The sequence below is a fragment of the Sylvia atricapilla genome, chromosome Z (genome assembly GCF_009819655.1).
Source record: "Sylvia atricapilla isolate bSylAtr1 chromosome Z, bSylAtr1.pri, whole genome shotgun sequence".
Classification (NCBI taxonomy): domain Eukaryota; kingdom Metazoa; phylum Chordata; class Aves; order Passeriformes; family Sylviidae; genus Sylvia; species Sylvia atricapilla.
Window position 1 is genome coordinate 60114985 of NC_089174.1, and position 15541 is coordinate 60130525.

At 33.7% G+C, this 15541-nt stretch overlaps 1 protein-coding gene across 1 annotated transcript in view; it reads right to left on the minus strand.

Moving 5' to 3' along the window:
- KDM4C (lysine demethylase 4C) overlaps positions 1 to 15541 on the minus strand; it is a 246651-nt gene that overhangs the window by 25947 nt on the left and 205163 nt on the right. Inside the window, exons 18-19 of the mRNA XM_066339406.1 lie at positions 6621 to 6806; positions 245 to 415 (exon numbers count right to left, since the gene is read on the minus strand). Of these exons, the coding sequence (XP_066195503.1) occupies positions 245 to 415; positions 6621 to 6806 (357 nt within the window). The remainder of the gene's footprint in view (positions 1 to 244; positions 416 to 6620; positions 6807 to 15541) is intronic.

Here is a 15541-nt window from a genome sequence, read left to right on the forward strand (position 1 = left end):
GTCAAATGCCAAAGACTAATTAGAACAACTTAAGTTTGGAAGCTCACTAGAAAATAATCATTCTCAGCAGTTAAAGCAACAAACATGAACTGAGTATTAAAATGTTACTTCCTCAAGGTCGTAAGAAGTAGTTTAAGAGGTTCCAACTCCTGAATTTAAAAAAGAAAACCAATCAAATTCCACAAAAACCCATCCCCAAACCAAAAACCAAGAAAACAAACCAGAATGAATCGGAGATACTTACTACAATGTCTTCAGGAAAAGTATCCAGACTGAAGGAACCATCATCAAACATGACTTCATAGAAAAGTTGAGATGTCACTCCTATGACTCTGCAACTATAGTATCGTGTATTTCTATGTTTTGTGATGACTGTCTGTCCAACTGTAATGGCTTTACTACATCCTTTAGCTCTCTTAAAAAAATAATTTAAAAGAAGAAATACATTTAAAATACCAGCTTAGTCATTAAAAAATATATCAGTGTAAAAATAGGGTTAATAACAGCTCATCACTCAAGTATAAAACTTCAAATTAAATTAATTTAATTCAATCACATTAACACAACTTCTTTTACATACAAAATTTCTTCACTTTGTGGGAAAACAAATGACACCTGAAGAATACCATATCAAAGCATATTTCTGCAACTGATACCTTAAAATTATTCTGCATTATATCAATAATATATCATTAGAAAAGCTTGTAGTTTTATTTGTAGGATAATTTGTAAAATATTCCTGAAGACATAATATGCGATGAACCAAGAGTGTAGTTGTGATTTTTTTAAAACTATGAGATTTTGAAGTACTGGATTCCTGTATGATTCTACATAGTAGACAATGAAATTTTGTCCAGTGAGATGCAATAACTGAACACACATCCAGCTCTTGCCAGAGCTGTCTACGGCAGTGTCTGGGGAACTTTCTAAATCACATTGTGCAGAACTTTTGCTTTAAAGCTTCAAACAGCACTGATCACTCTTCATCAGTTATTTGCATATTGTATCAGTAACAATTTTTTTTTTCACTTTTTACTTCTAATTCTCCAGTGCTAATTATATCAATCAGAATATTTGCAGGGTTATTAAACTATGCAAAAATTTTACATCAATAGCTACTTGATAGATTCTATAAATATAAAAACAATGGAACCTTGTAGGAAGGCAATCACTAAGAAGCTCACACCATGCAGTCAGCTGTATCATCTCAGCTCCCAACTGTTGTATGCCCATGAACCTTCCACTTTAAAAGCAACTTTCTTCACCAGAAAATATAAAATCAGTATCTTCTCATTCAAGTAACACACAGAAGACACTTGTTTCTCATGAGCTTGACTATTCAATATCTCACAAAGGTCCATTGTTTTTATGCAAAGGGAATCTATTGCGAGTTTGGCTACACCTGAAGAATTGAAAATTTCTAGTCATGTAAGATGCATGTGTACTGGAACATCTAAGGATGAAATATTTTTAATTATAAATGTTTATATAAACTGTACAAAAAAACTTTTATACACAATCATCAAATTGTCTAGCACTGCTTTTGAAACCTTCAAAGGCAGTAAATTTTTCAGCCAATGTAATAGTCTTAAAATTGTCTTGTGAAAATCTTGAAAATCCTAAAGCTATGGGATTTTTATCAGTAGAATTGAAGAGGATAAACAGCATCAGTTCTTTTAGTTAGATTTTGAGTATTAGCAGTGAAGTGAATGCTTTTGCATTAGAGGAAAAACCCACTCTAAACGTGAAGACTTCTGCTTTTGTGCTAACTTCTTGTTACTACTGGACTTCTTTCTTGGACCTATTTATGGGATTTGTAATTTTTAAACCTCTCAGCTCTTGAAGACTAAGGGCTTACCAAGTACAAATATTCTGTGCCATTTTTATAGGCAGTGCACTAAATCTCTGTTTGTCAGAACTCTGCCTGTCACAGATATTTGTAGGATTTAGTTGAGGTCACCTCAGACAGTAAAACACAATGATGTTCCTAAAGCATTTCCATGTGTACCTAAAAGTAATGTTCTGAGCATAGTCACAAAATATTGAATATAATAAAATCATACATGTAATGGTTATTACTTTCTCATTTTAATTGTCTGTAGATAGACTAAGTATAAAAATTAAGTACATAAAATAGTAATTAACTGATATTTTCATAGGAGCAATAAAATGTCCACAAGTGTGTTTTATCTGATTTTGAAACATATGTAAACATACATAGTAATTTATCTTTCAACTTTTTTTATTTTATCCCATTCAGCTTTTGATGGGGGCAGAAGTGGATCAGATGTAAAGTAGAGACTATTAATTGATCAATTTCTATGAGATAATAGAAAAAGTATTATACTACAGAAACCCAAGGAGATATTGATCTAATAAAAGGTTTAAATCTTGTCTGAAAGAAGATGTAACTCTTCAGAGAAGATGGAGGGCAAACTATAATATTTTAAGAGACAATACTCATTCATTTAATGATAAAATTTTCAGAGAAGAAATGCCATTTCTCATTAGAAAAAGTAATAAAACCAAGAAATGCATTCCAGCTCAAAGAGATTATTTTTTAGTATGTTGACTTCATAGGATTCTTAATTTATTTCTCAGAAAAACGTATTCACAAGTACACTCTGTAATTGATTGCACATCCCAGAAAACATTTCCTGACAGAAAACCTTAAGAATTTATTGATGTTAAGAATGTCATTTTTGATCAGAAAGGACAGTTGTTACGTAAGGGAGGCTATCAGATTAAAGAAACAGCTGTGGTAGTTACCAGATTATTGAGAAAGCTGTAGTTTAAAGAGCATGATTTTCTTTAATGGTACCAAAGCCAAGAATAAACTAAGATAGTGGCAGAAATACAGAAATCAACCAAATACAAAGAAAGATAACCTCCCCTTCTGTGTGCAAACTTCAAAAAGATAAAAGGGAAAATTATCTTCTTCTTCATTTTCTGTATGGCACAAAAGAAAAACCTTAAATATCTAAACGAGGTGAATATGAATTCGTAATAACTATCATGAAGTAGGTATCTACTGCACATCTAAATATCTAGAAACTTTCTTAGGCTATAGTTTTTAATGGGGGATCCTAAAAGATCTGAGACTTATTCCATACAAAAATTTAAATCTCATGTCATTGTTTACTCCTTGGAATTCCAATTTCAGCACATAAATTATGCATAACATTTCAAAAATAACCCAGCTCATGATTTTTGAATAACATGTTCTTCTGAAGGCATGGCTTGGTCTTTCTGAGATGTTCGTAGTTGGCAGACAGTGGCAAACAATGATTCTCCATCACAAAGGTATTCAACATAAAAAGGATCTACAGCTTCCATTGGACAGCATCCCTTAATTCCCTGTATGCCACAGAGGTTAAGAACTGGCTGATAATAGTAAAAGGCAATTTTAAGTAGCTCCAAAAACAGCAACAGCAGGTATTTGCATCTCCTTCTCTGCCTCTTCTAAATTTCATTATTCTTTGAAACATTACTGGGGCTGTCAGATAGCCCCTTCTGCTCTCAATTTCCAAAGGAAATAGCTGTGAGTATAAGCGTGCCTCCAGCAGGCTTTCTCTGATCTGCAGGGCTTATATGGATCTTTCGGGGTTGGGTTTGGGTTTTTTTTTTTCTGTTAGGATAGCTGCATATTCTAGGAAAGGAGTTCCTTTTTCTCGTTTTCCTGTGTAGGAATGAGTTCTTTTAATCAAAACAAATCCATCTGCAGCACCTATTCTCAACTATACTTCCACGTGTTCTTGCAATTTAGATGACAAAAATGCGTGAGAGATATGTTTCATGCCCAGAGACAAGCACAGTCAAGGAGAAAAAAAGAAAAAAAAAATCCAAATCTGTAAGTAGCAAATCATAGAGCCTTCCTTGCATATTGACAGTCCAGTTTACATAAAAAATAACATAGGCAATGACAGCAATAACCCAAAACACTCCATATAGAAAAATTTTTCTGCTAGCAAATTTTTGTGTTATTTTTAAAGCTCTACCTTCAACAAATGTAAGAGGCACCCTTAGTTTTCAGTCTATGAACATGGAAACATATTTTTGAAATGTCATTTCAACATTTAAAAACTCCAGCTCTTAATATTTTTGTCTTTACTTCATTTGGCAGCACCAGATAAATTTAAGGATTATTGCTTTCCCTTTTGATTTTTTCTTTGACAATTTTTCTTCAGAAGACCCCGCTAGTGTTTTCAATAACTGGCAACTCCAAAACACTGAAGTCAACACAGAACCTGATCCCCAGTGAAAAAAACTTACGAAAGTATGTTGAAAAATTTTGCTTGAGTTCAAAGGCATAAATAAGTTGGATGCATTTTCTAGTTCATCACTACAATAAGCCCTTGCCTGAAGTAATACACATTTATTTATCTATCTGTTTATGTAGGCCTTTTTTGTTGAGCACCCTCATTGATTTACATATTAAATACCACTATAGGTATATGTCACAATTTTTCCTGGTGATCAGAAGCAATTTGTTGATTGTTGATTTTTTGGGGTTTGATTTTTTTTTAAACTTAAAAAAAGCAGCAAACACCGAGTCAGTACAAAGGTGGTCACTGAGCATTTAGATACAACAATTAGAGTCTATATTTTTTTAAAAATCAGACTATTTAAATTTTAATTTTTTTCTTGAAATTAGGAGAAATAATAGTATCCTTGCTTTATGAACAATGTTTTCTGCTAAATACCATAACAGATTTTTTTCATACTGACAAGATAATCTATTTAACTCCAGTAAAAATTTGCTAAGTGAGTATAATATTTCAGTCTGCATGATTCCCTCTTCTGCTTCTAAGCAAGGAAACTAAAACAACAGGCAAAAAAAAAAAAAAAAAAAGTTGATTAGAAGTAAGATTCATTGCTATGCCTAATGGTGAAGACCCATGTTATTTCTGCATGAAGGAATAGCTAATAGCTAAGAAAAGCATAACAAGAAAACCAATGGTGAGAAAACTTCCAAAGGCTTAAAGATATGATTAGATTAATTATCCAAAAGTCAGAGTAAAAATCCAAGCATAAAAACATATGGCAATCTCCTTCGTCTCACGAGTAAGCTAAGAATTTTACAGAAAAACATTCTTTAATAAAATATCCGCTCTCTCCAAATTTTGGCCCAATTGAAAACATGAAAGCACAACTTTCATTTCTCTTTTGCAAAGCCAACTTTTAGCTGAGCCCTGGTGGGGAGAAAGAGGTAATAACAGTGAGTCTTTTCAAAAAAGTTAGTCCTGAGTTTCAGGAAAGGATACAGCAGTCTCATTCTAAGATACTTTCAATGTCCTTCACACAACCTCTTAAATAATAGCCACACAAAATTCCTGTTTTTTACCATAGTTGATGGGGTTTCTTTTCATCTATACTACCTAATATAGGTCAAGAAAATCACTAGGAAAGCATGGAAATTATGGGACTGATGCAAATCCCACTACCTAGATTATAAAGACTTGTACCAGAAAGATACTAGAAAACGTTTGGGAAATGGAGATTATTTTAGGTTGCTTGTTCAGAAAGAAGTTTGTTTGTTTGTTTCTCAAACCAAACTAATTTTCTTGGAAAATGTTTGAAGAAATTAAAACCACATAAAGTGTGCTAGTTTAATGTGTTCACTCATTTTGGGAAAAAAATTTAAAATTCTATGGAATTTTTAAACAGGGATAAATAATATGTCTCCCTTGTAAAAAATCACCTGCAGATTGAACACTCAGGGCTGATTACTCTGGTTGGGAGGCATTACAATTTCCTACACTTGGAAGAAAACAGTAGTCTTGTTAAATCTTGTCAGTGAATCCTTGGTCATTAGGACCAAGGATTCACTGACAAGCTCTTGAAAGAAGCTTTCATCTATTATACAGACATTACCTGGGTTTGTGCCTTTCATTTCTAATGCATAAAGGAGAAAAAAAATTGCAACCTGTCCAACTTGCCAAGCTCTTTCCTAAATAAGACTATACTAAGTCTTTCTGGTTTGCTAGGAAGCAAAATATAGCTTTAAAAGCCCAAGATGAATAGCAAAAGTTCTTTCTTAACTGAGATACTAACCACCTTATTCAAGTAAAAGACACTAAACTAATTTTTCATTGTGTCTCATCTAAAATTAAAGCACAGAATCCTCAGCACAGAATAGAAATAAAAAGGCAATCATAACATGAATTTTCATGGCATGCCAGTGTTACTTTGCCAGATGACAGAATAATTGTAACTGGGTATTTTCAAGAGACTCTTTGGCTGCAGAACAAAGATTTTACATATACACTACATCCATTATCTCACAGGATCTGTGAGTATTTGCAAGATATTGTGCTCTGGGTATTTATAATATACTTCAGGTTAACAAAACAGAGAACTCAGAGATTTGTTCTGGCTCTCAAAACAGTATACTCAACAAGGACTTTAAATTAAAAAATGTGTTAGGCATATCAGGTATCACTTCTCCCAGGTAACAGCATAAGGAAAAACCTTCAAACTGTAAAAGATTGCTATGCATGAAAATATGAAAAACAGAATTATGATAATACATAGTGTGGATCCTCTCCTCTATTTTCTCTGGAAACATACTTTAATTCTGCAATTCCATTTTTTAACAAATACAAATACATATTCCTTACCACATTTTGGTTGATCTTGTGCCTGAAACATGTGATATAGACAACATATGGCCAGTCATCTGGTTCCATCAGCACTCCTGCAGCATGGGCACAGGTAACATGGAAGGATGCTGGGCAGCGTCCATATGAACACTGAATGCAGGCACCAGAGACTTTCTTAACTCTCTGCCTGCAGAAGATACATCTCTGCAGGACCAAAATAAACAGAATATTTTCTGTATTACTCCAACTTCAATGATTCCTGTAAGTAACTCAAAGACCAAAGAGCTGTTATCCAATGATTACATTTTTCACCTTACAATATGCACAGCAAAAGGAACAGCATTTATGAATCACAAAGTAACTTAATAATGTACATAGCATTTTTGCCCTTTTCATATTTTTATATAAAGGTGTTCCAATGCTATAGCAAGAAAACACATAGATAGATAGATAGCTATTTAAAGGTTTAATTTTAAATTTCATACTCTGAAAATTAACCTACTCCTCCTAAAATTGATAAATCAAAAACCTTTTACACAATTTGACAAAAAAAAAAAGAGAACAGGCCCGACTGAAATGTCAGGCTAAACAGGACTTCCATATTTCATTTAACTTAGTTCCCCACTATGAAGTTGTACTAAATACATATTATTTATGTATTTATGTATTATGTACATATTATTTATATCAGGAAACAGTTTCTACAAGATGGAGGATAGGCTGTTACAGTAGATAAATTTCCTCTAAGTTAGAGACATTTTCTTTATCTAAGCCTTTGCATAATTCTACAGCTGAAGGCCGTTCCTAAGACCATTTTTTGGTTTTGGCCTGATTTTCATTGATCGAGTATTTAATATAATGTCCATACAGTAGGCTGTACTTCCTCATGTCGTGTCAAACATGATGTCAACAGCCTTACTGGTATCAAGACACACTTTTTTTCTTTTGCCAAAATGAAGACCACATCAAAATAATGTCACTGTTTTGTAAGTGGCACAAGTAATGAGCCAATAGAAAAAGAAGACAAAGGGATATAAGCTACATTTACGAGGTCTGGGGAATAAGTTCAAATACACTAAAAAAAGACAATACAAGACAAACTTTACCTTGCCACTTTAAAGCATTAACAATACACTAGATAGAATAATTACTTCAGTGACTTCTGTGGACAACTGTTTTATATCACATATAAGAATTATCCTCTGACAGCTCTCATCATGGCTAACAAAAATGCAAATGTTATTGATGATCACAAAATTATCTCAGCTATTATAAACATTTTTGCAATGACACTAAACAATTCCTTCAATAAAATATACTCTTGGAATATTGCTTACTTCCATTTCTTCTAAATCTGCTGCCCATCAATTTGTTAAACACACTCATTTGCCTACACTGAGAACACAAAAATAATTCTGATGTGTTTTCTAAGTGTTTACTGTTAACTCACATCTAATTCTTATTCAGAGGTGACCAAAAAACATTGTTCTCCATTGTTTCTTGATTTTCATATTCTTCATAAAACAGAAGAAATTTCATTGTATAATTCAGCACTTAAATAGTTTCAATGGCGTCTGGCATGCAGATTGTGACAAAACTAATACTTTTGTTAAGGGCTAGCTAGCCCTTTCAAGCTCACTGGTCCTAGTTCCTGTATCACCCTGAAAGTGAAACACTGTTCAAGTTCTGCCTTCATGTTCACCCTTTGAAATCAAACTCCCTGCATGGCTTTGAACAAGCAGAAATTAAGAGTAGTGCCTAGCATCTGAACTTAGGGAAAAATTTTAGCTGTCATTCACTAAAAGGACCTGAATTCAGCTCACTCTACTGTAGCACCACTGGGTTTAACAGAGTAGTAAGAGGTAAAAGATGGTTTTGCCACGAAAACTAATGTTTCAGAGACTTGCTCACATGCTAACATCTTGTTGCATGTTTGTACTCATATGCATGAAATAATTTTCAGATATATGGAGTTTCATGTAAGTTTTCCAAGGGAGCTCAGAGATTTCTTTTATATGTACATATTCAGAACCTACTAAGTGGAAACTCTAGATAGAAAATACAGTTGAAATCTAGTATGTGTAATATCTAGATACTGAGCTCATACAAATAACAGAGCTCCTCTTGAATGCTTTTTCATAGAGATATACACAAACTCATCAACTGGATTAGTGGAAGGAGAAAGACCAAAGCATTTATAAGTATAAAAAAACCCCCAAAACAAACAAACAACCAAATAACCCCATACAAAGATCACACACAAAATATTTCCCACAGGTATTCTGAAATAAACACCCCAAAAACACAGTTCAAACAAAGTGTAGAGAATAAGGAAAAGGAATAAAGTAAAGTACAGCTCAACTAGCATTGATGAAGAAATTGTAATATTACAGCAGGAAATTCTGGTCCCCCTTAAATTATTGGCTGCACATACACAAGGGAGCAAACATTACAATCTGGTTGGAAGTTTCTCCTGTATCCTACTAAAGTATTATAAAACCTTGGGAGATGCAAAAATCTAAAATTATGGTATGTGAGTAAAGCTTCAGAAAAAAGATGAACTTACAACTCTATAAATACACAATTGTTCTTTTAAATCAATATTTTATGGTTTATTACCTTCCAGAAACAGAAAACCTGAGAAAAATAAAAAAGCAATATAAGGACAGCATGAAAGGGAAGCTGGAAATTTAATCAGTAGAACTTAAAATGTGACAAGTTAAATGTCATGGCCAAATCCTCAGAAATAAGAGTAAAATTTTATCCCTCCACGTAAGAGAGACTGACTTCTCTGTTCTGTTCCAGCACAGGTTAACTAAATGAGAACATGTCTAACAAACTGCATAGTATGAGAAAACATTTCTCACAATGCTTCTCAGAGTTCCAACTCGATAGTATGGAAATTATTAAAAAACAAGTTGTCTAATTACTATTGACTATATTCTTATTTCAGTTATGTTGGTTTAAAGTTAGTGTAATTTTGATGAATAGTAAGGTTGCTTCAAATTTACTCTTATACAAAAGGAAAATTGCTTGGTCATGGGTTCTTCTGTGAACGAAGACCTAATTTTGCATGATGAAAGTGAAAAATTCCAATTTTAACCATGCAATAAATCCATCTCACTGCCAAATACAAGATAATTGTTATGTCAGTTAACTCCAAACCCACATTAATCTTTTGTGCTATATTCATATACTCTTCAGGTATCCAAAGGATTAAATCATGGATATAAATGGGCAAAAAAATGTTACTCTACATGCAGGAAAAGAAAAAACTTCCTATTTCTCCCTGTGCTTAAGGAATACAAGAAAAACTATAAAAAGCATTTTTCTTTCAATAATGTAGGAAAATAATCACGATTTCCAGATAAAGAAATACATTTCTTATTTTATGTAAGAAGCTTTGTACAAGTATGACACTGAAAAGGATGACGCTGATGTATCTCAGCTTTACAATAACTCTCAAACTGAGGCATGAACTTTGAGAAGTACACATAAAAGTCCAGTGTTCAAGCAAACTGCAGTTTCCATAACTGTATCAGCCAGCATGGCCCCACTCAGATATAAGAGGGAAAAGCCCCTTCATATTTGAAACTATACATCAAATAGTCAATCCACTTTTAATTGATAAATAAAATCAGAACACATAAAATAAAAGCAGAGCAAGCTAGGAAAAATCTGTTTTGCATAGACTTTTGGAACATTAGCTGAACCACACACCAAACTGTGTATTAGCTATAAGTAGTCAACTGCACTGCACTGTGTCTGGCCCATACTGGCAATTCTTCCTCTCCTTGGCTTGTGAAAAATAATGTATTTCTTATACTCTCACTTGGGGCTTTACAACATATGAATTTAAGGCTTTTTCAACTTTTTTCATATGTTAGTATTTATTATGGTGTGGTGATACAAAAAAAAGAAAAAAAAGAGGATGATGCAAATGTAAAGAAAAAAAAATATTAAAACAACCCCACCAAAAGTGACCAAAGAAAAAAGGCATGAGAATCAGAATCTCAAGAGAAGAAAGGGAACTACTGGTTCATTCTACCCCCAACTCTTCCCTGAAGTCTCACTTTCCTAAGTTCGTAAAATAAAGGAATCGTATAGAATGGAACCAACCCCAAACTATTCCTGCAAAAGAGAAGGTCTAAACACCTCTCTGCCAGGGCAAACCTTGCATTTAGGTATGTAAATTTGTTAATTGGGAAACAAACTTGACATACCATGAATACATTTTCTAATATACAATAGTGCTAATTCAATGCCCAAGTAACAGCCTTCCAGTAGCTGTAGTAGAAACTACAGCTGTTCCTACCAGCTAAAACAATTATAGACAGCTAGGAAGAATGTCATTTTGATTTAATGATTGCTAGATATTAGTGCAAAGCAGAGACTAAAGGGAAAGTCGCTGAGGATCAATCTTTATCAGAGATCCAGATGCAAAATGAATTGGAGAATAAATAAAATTGTTTATATAACTGGAGATTAAGAATATAGGACAGAACAATGTACTGCAATTTTCTAGATTGTGAAATGACCTCTTTTTGCCCCCCAAAAGAATATTCTGCTGCAAATGAATTTCATCATCACAGAATAGCTCTTTAATGTTAATAGTCTGCAAATCTATAAACAGGATGGATTTTAAAAAATGAGTTTGAGGAAACTAGATGTCAGCATTTTGCAAAAAACAGCCCACTGGTAACTTTTATAACAATTTTTATACATCCTTATTTAAAGACTTAGAAACTGCTTCCCTCGAAAGGAGTGGTATTTGCAAATAAAATTCCAGTCCCTAAAAGGATCATGAATTAATCACAGTAGCAGTGTTTTCTGATGGAAGGATTTATGAAAATAAGCACAAGCTGAGGTCACAGCAAAAAGCCAGGGATGGATTTTAGGAAACAATTTTGAGTATTGATTTCTCCCCAAAATTATCTGTATGTCATAGCACTCGAAATGACTTAAGTGAAGGACCTCACTGCAGTAAAGCATTAAATGATACAAAAGGAAGCTATTTCAAGAAAGCCTCTAAAAATCATTAGATTTTCAAATATTACTAAAAATCATTCCATTTCTGTTCTGTTGAGTTCTGCTGCTGCTGCAGATGGTTAGTAACTACTAGTCAGTAACTGACTAGTATATTCTCACCCTTGTTTACGTATTTTTGCCTTCTGTGTATCATTTGAAATACTGACAGAGACACCATTGTAAAATTCAGAAAATTAATAAAAAATCACCTCTATTTTTTTCTATAATGTCTGCTGTATCATATCTTCATTTTGTAATGAACCTACTTTTCTTCAAAACTTACACTACCAGACAAGCAATATTGCTATTATGTATGATCACACCCTGGATGTGAAAAGTCAGCCCTACTGTAAGCAATAGTAGCCATAGATACACCTAGATTTTTATCTTTACAGAGCAAAGGTTTTACAGAAAATACTGGCAGAAGGAGGTTCACAAGCTTATCAGGTGTTATAACCTGAGACTTACAGTATAAAATTCACAGTGAAATTAATCTTTTCCTTCTCCATTCCAAAGCCAGAATGTGGAATAAAAGTGACAAAGATTACAGCAAGGGTTGGCAGGAAGGTACTGGCACAAAGATTGTTAACGATGCATAACACAGTCAGAAGATGCATACTATGAAGACATTTGACACATTATCTGCAGATCAGTGAGCACATGTTGTCTGCACAGCCATCTTTTAGAATACAAAGTCAGCACTTAATTTTGGCAGAGAGCATGGTGTGTTTCTATGGAAACAAACTCACTATTGTTTTTACATTTTATGTTTCCTTTTATTCCTGATTAATTTAAACCAAGATGAGTATTTAAGCTATGAAACTGACAGCATCAGAACACATGAAGAAAGAGTTTGTAAGATGATATATTCTACTTCATTGTTTAGCATGTTCAGGCAATTATATAAAATTAACTAGGAGTTGTTAGAGAAAGTACCAAGAGACTATTTCGCACCCCTCTGGTTTTTCAAACACAACAATTAGGGGAGAAAGTCCTAGTGCTTATAGAAAACAATTTGTGATTTCTTACTATTTAGTAAGTCTGCCTATAGTAAGAGTTATGACAAAGATGGCAGACATTATCCAGATGTAGGTGAAATTCTCTTAATTGTAAACTTCAGCAGAGAAGTAAACATAACACTGACATAACATCAGTAGCAATTAGAGACAGTAATCCTATTCTCTAATAACTCTGTGATAATGAAGTTTGGGGTCTACTCTTAATGAATGAACTCGTAAGTTGTTTAATTTTGAATTAAACATGGAAAGATATAAAATTGTGCCACATAAACATATTGATTTAAAATACATTTTCAACAGCTGATAAAAAACTACCAGGACTTTCCAAAATCACATATAAATACAGTATCCATCGATTATTTCAATCAAACTGTTACAGTACTAATAGCTTTTAATTAATAGGAAAGGAAAGGTAAAACTATAGGGCAGAGTTAAGAAAAATCTCATTTCTCCTGAAGTATGATTGTCATGAAAGAGTCATTAAACAGTAGGTTAAAAGAATAAGAAAAAAAAAAAAAAAAAAACAAAAAAAAAAAAAAAAAAAAAAAAAAACCACAAAAAAAAACCACAAAGAAAGCAAAACACTTGGTGAAGAAGTACTTGTTTTGAAAGTACATGAAAGAGTTTGTGCTTCTGTGATACACTACACAGTCCTAGTAGCTGGTAAAACAAGTGTTGTGAGGCAAAAGGTAAGAAATAAAAGGCTCTGTTAGAGGTTCAGCTGTGGTCTCACAATCACTATATCTATGACAATGCCATATCTTGAGAAATAAACTGTTATATATTTATCTTCAGAATTCTTGAAGTTCTCAACTTCGTAACAACATTCCAACACCAACCACTGCCTTTAAGTTCCTACTTTTTTTCAGGCTAGAGTACCATTAGCACTCTATACTGCCAGAGATACTCTGAAAGTACTTGAGAAAGTACTACTCCTACCACAGAGATCTAGATAAAAATGCTATATAAACATATTCTATCTCTTCAGTTTTATTTACAAGTACTAAAAGGAAAAAATTCAACCATCTTCTTTAAAAAAAATCCTTATGTATGCAGGAAATATTCTGCTACCATATATTCACTGAACATAAGAATAAACCTCTCTTTCTTCCAGATTCATATACATGAGACACTGAGAATTTAGTCACCCTAAGTCTTCTTTTACTCACTTCACATCCACCTGCTTTCAGAAATAATACTGTGAGCCCAAACTTTATAAGGAGACTCTCAAGATTTTATCTTAATTGCAGTTTTTACAGTCATGTATTTTTACACACATTTTTTATTGGAGACAAAACATATCTTTTTTCCAGATAATGTTTCTTCCCCTGTAGGTTTGAAATGTTGCAGGTTTTGTGGGTTTTTTCCCCACAATTTTCACCTTTTATCTTCCAGACTGTACTATAACAAACACATAGGCTTTAAAAGACCTTTTTTATTATTTTATTTTAGAAGCACTGTGCCTGTATTCAGTGCATATTTCAGGCACCCTGAAATGAATAAGAAATGATTGATGCTAGTATTGGAAGGGCAAAATTTCAAGAAGATTAATACAGGAGGTTGGAAAGAATCTCCTTTATTCTTCAGGAAGAAAGCCTTTTTATTAAAACTTTCCTTCTGATTTGCATAGACCAGTTTGAATAGATTTGCCATTTACACAAAGGCTAAAATATCTGACAAGCTGTGAAATGCCATTTAGGCTGAAAAGGTGATGAGGCATCATTTCACTGCCTCACTGCTACAGCCTTCAGGCATCCCATTATTATGCTTTAACTGCATTTTTTTCCAGCTGATTCCTATAGGTGTTACTGGAATTTAAGGCAATGTTAAGTCCAGATTTTTCTGCACTCCAGTCATTCAGTCATACAGTCCTAAACCCCAGTGTGTGGCAGAGAGACAAAACAAGAAAACAAGGGCAAAACTATTCCAAAGAATATCAGAGGTTGGTGAGGACCTCCAGAGCTCATGTAAAACAGAGCTTACAAGTCAGACCTAAATCAGGTTGCATAAGGCCCATCCAGCTGGCTTCTGAACATCTACAAGGACAAAGATCCCTCAGCCTAGCTGGACATCTGTTCAAGTGTTCTATTTAGCTATCACAGTATCAGCTTTCATAGTAAAATACTCTTTTCACAACACTGGAATTAATCATGTTCTGATTTGTGTTCTTTGCCTCTCAAGCTACCACTATGCACCACCAGCAAGCATCCTTCTCCCTCCTGCCTGTATCCTCTGATTGCTTGGTATAACAGTGTAATCTTTGCAAAAAGGTGTCTCTTTTCCAGGCTCAGTTTCTTCAGTCCCTCTGTACACATTTTGTGCTGCAGACCTGACCATCTCAGTGACCTTTCATTGGACTTGCTCCCATATGTCAATAAAAGGCAGAGCAGGTGCTGTTTTAACAAAAGTCAAATAGAAGAGAAGGATGGATTAATACCCTGAACCTGATGGGTACACTATTACAAATCATGCCCCGGATATAGTTTGTCCCCTGCTGCAAGGACATACTGCTGATTCATGTTTAACCTCTCCATTGTGATCCTCACTGGTTTTCCTGCCAACCAAGCTAAATTCCAGTGGCAGACTTTGTATCATTCAATTTCAAGAGACAGATTCTCCATAAAATAGATCACGACTACACAAAGCACTTAGAAAAGACATCTAGAATTTGCCAACTCAGAAGAGACTTTAACACACAATGAATAGACAACTTCAAATGACTCTATGGCCATTTCAGGCTCCCATTCTTCATGAATTGCCATATAATGCAAAGTGTTGTTCTGAGTAGTAACATTATTTATACATAGTACAGAAATCAGCACTTTTTCTACATAGTTTATTTTTTAATAATTACATTATGGTACTTCATATCAACACATACAAACACATGGA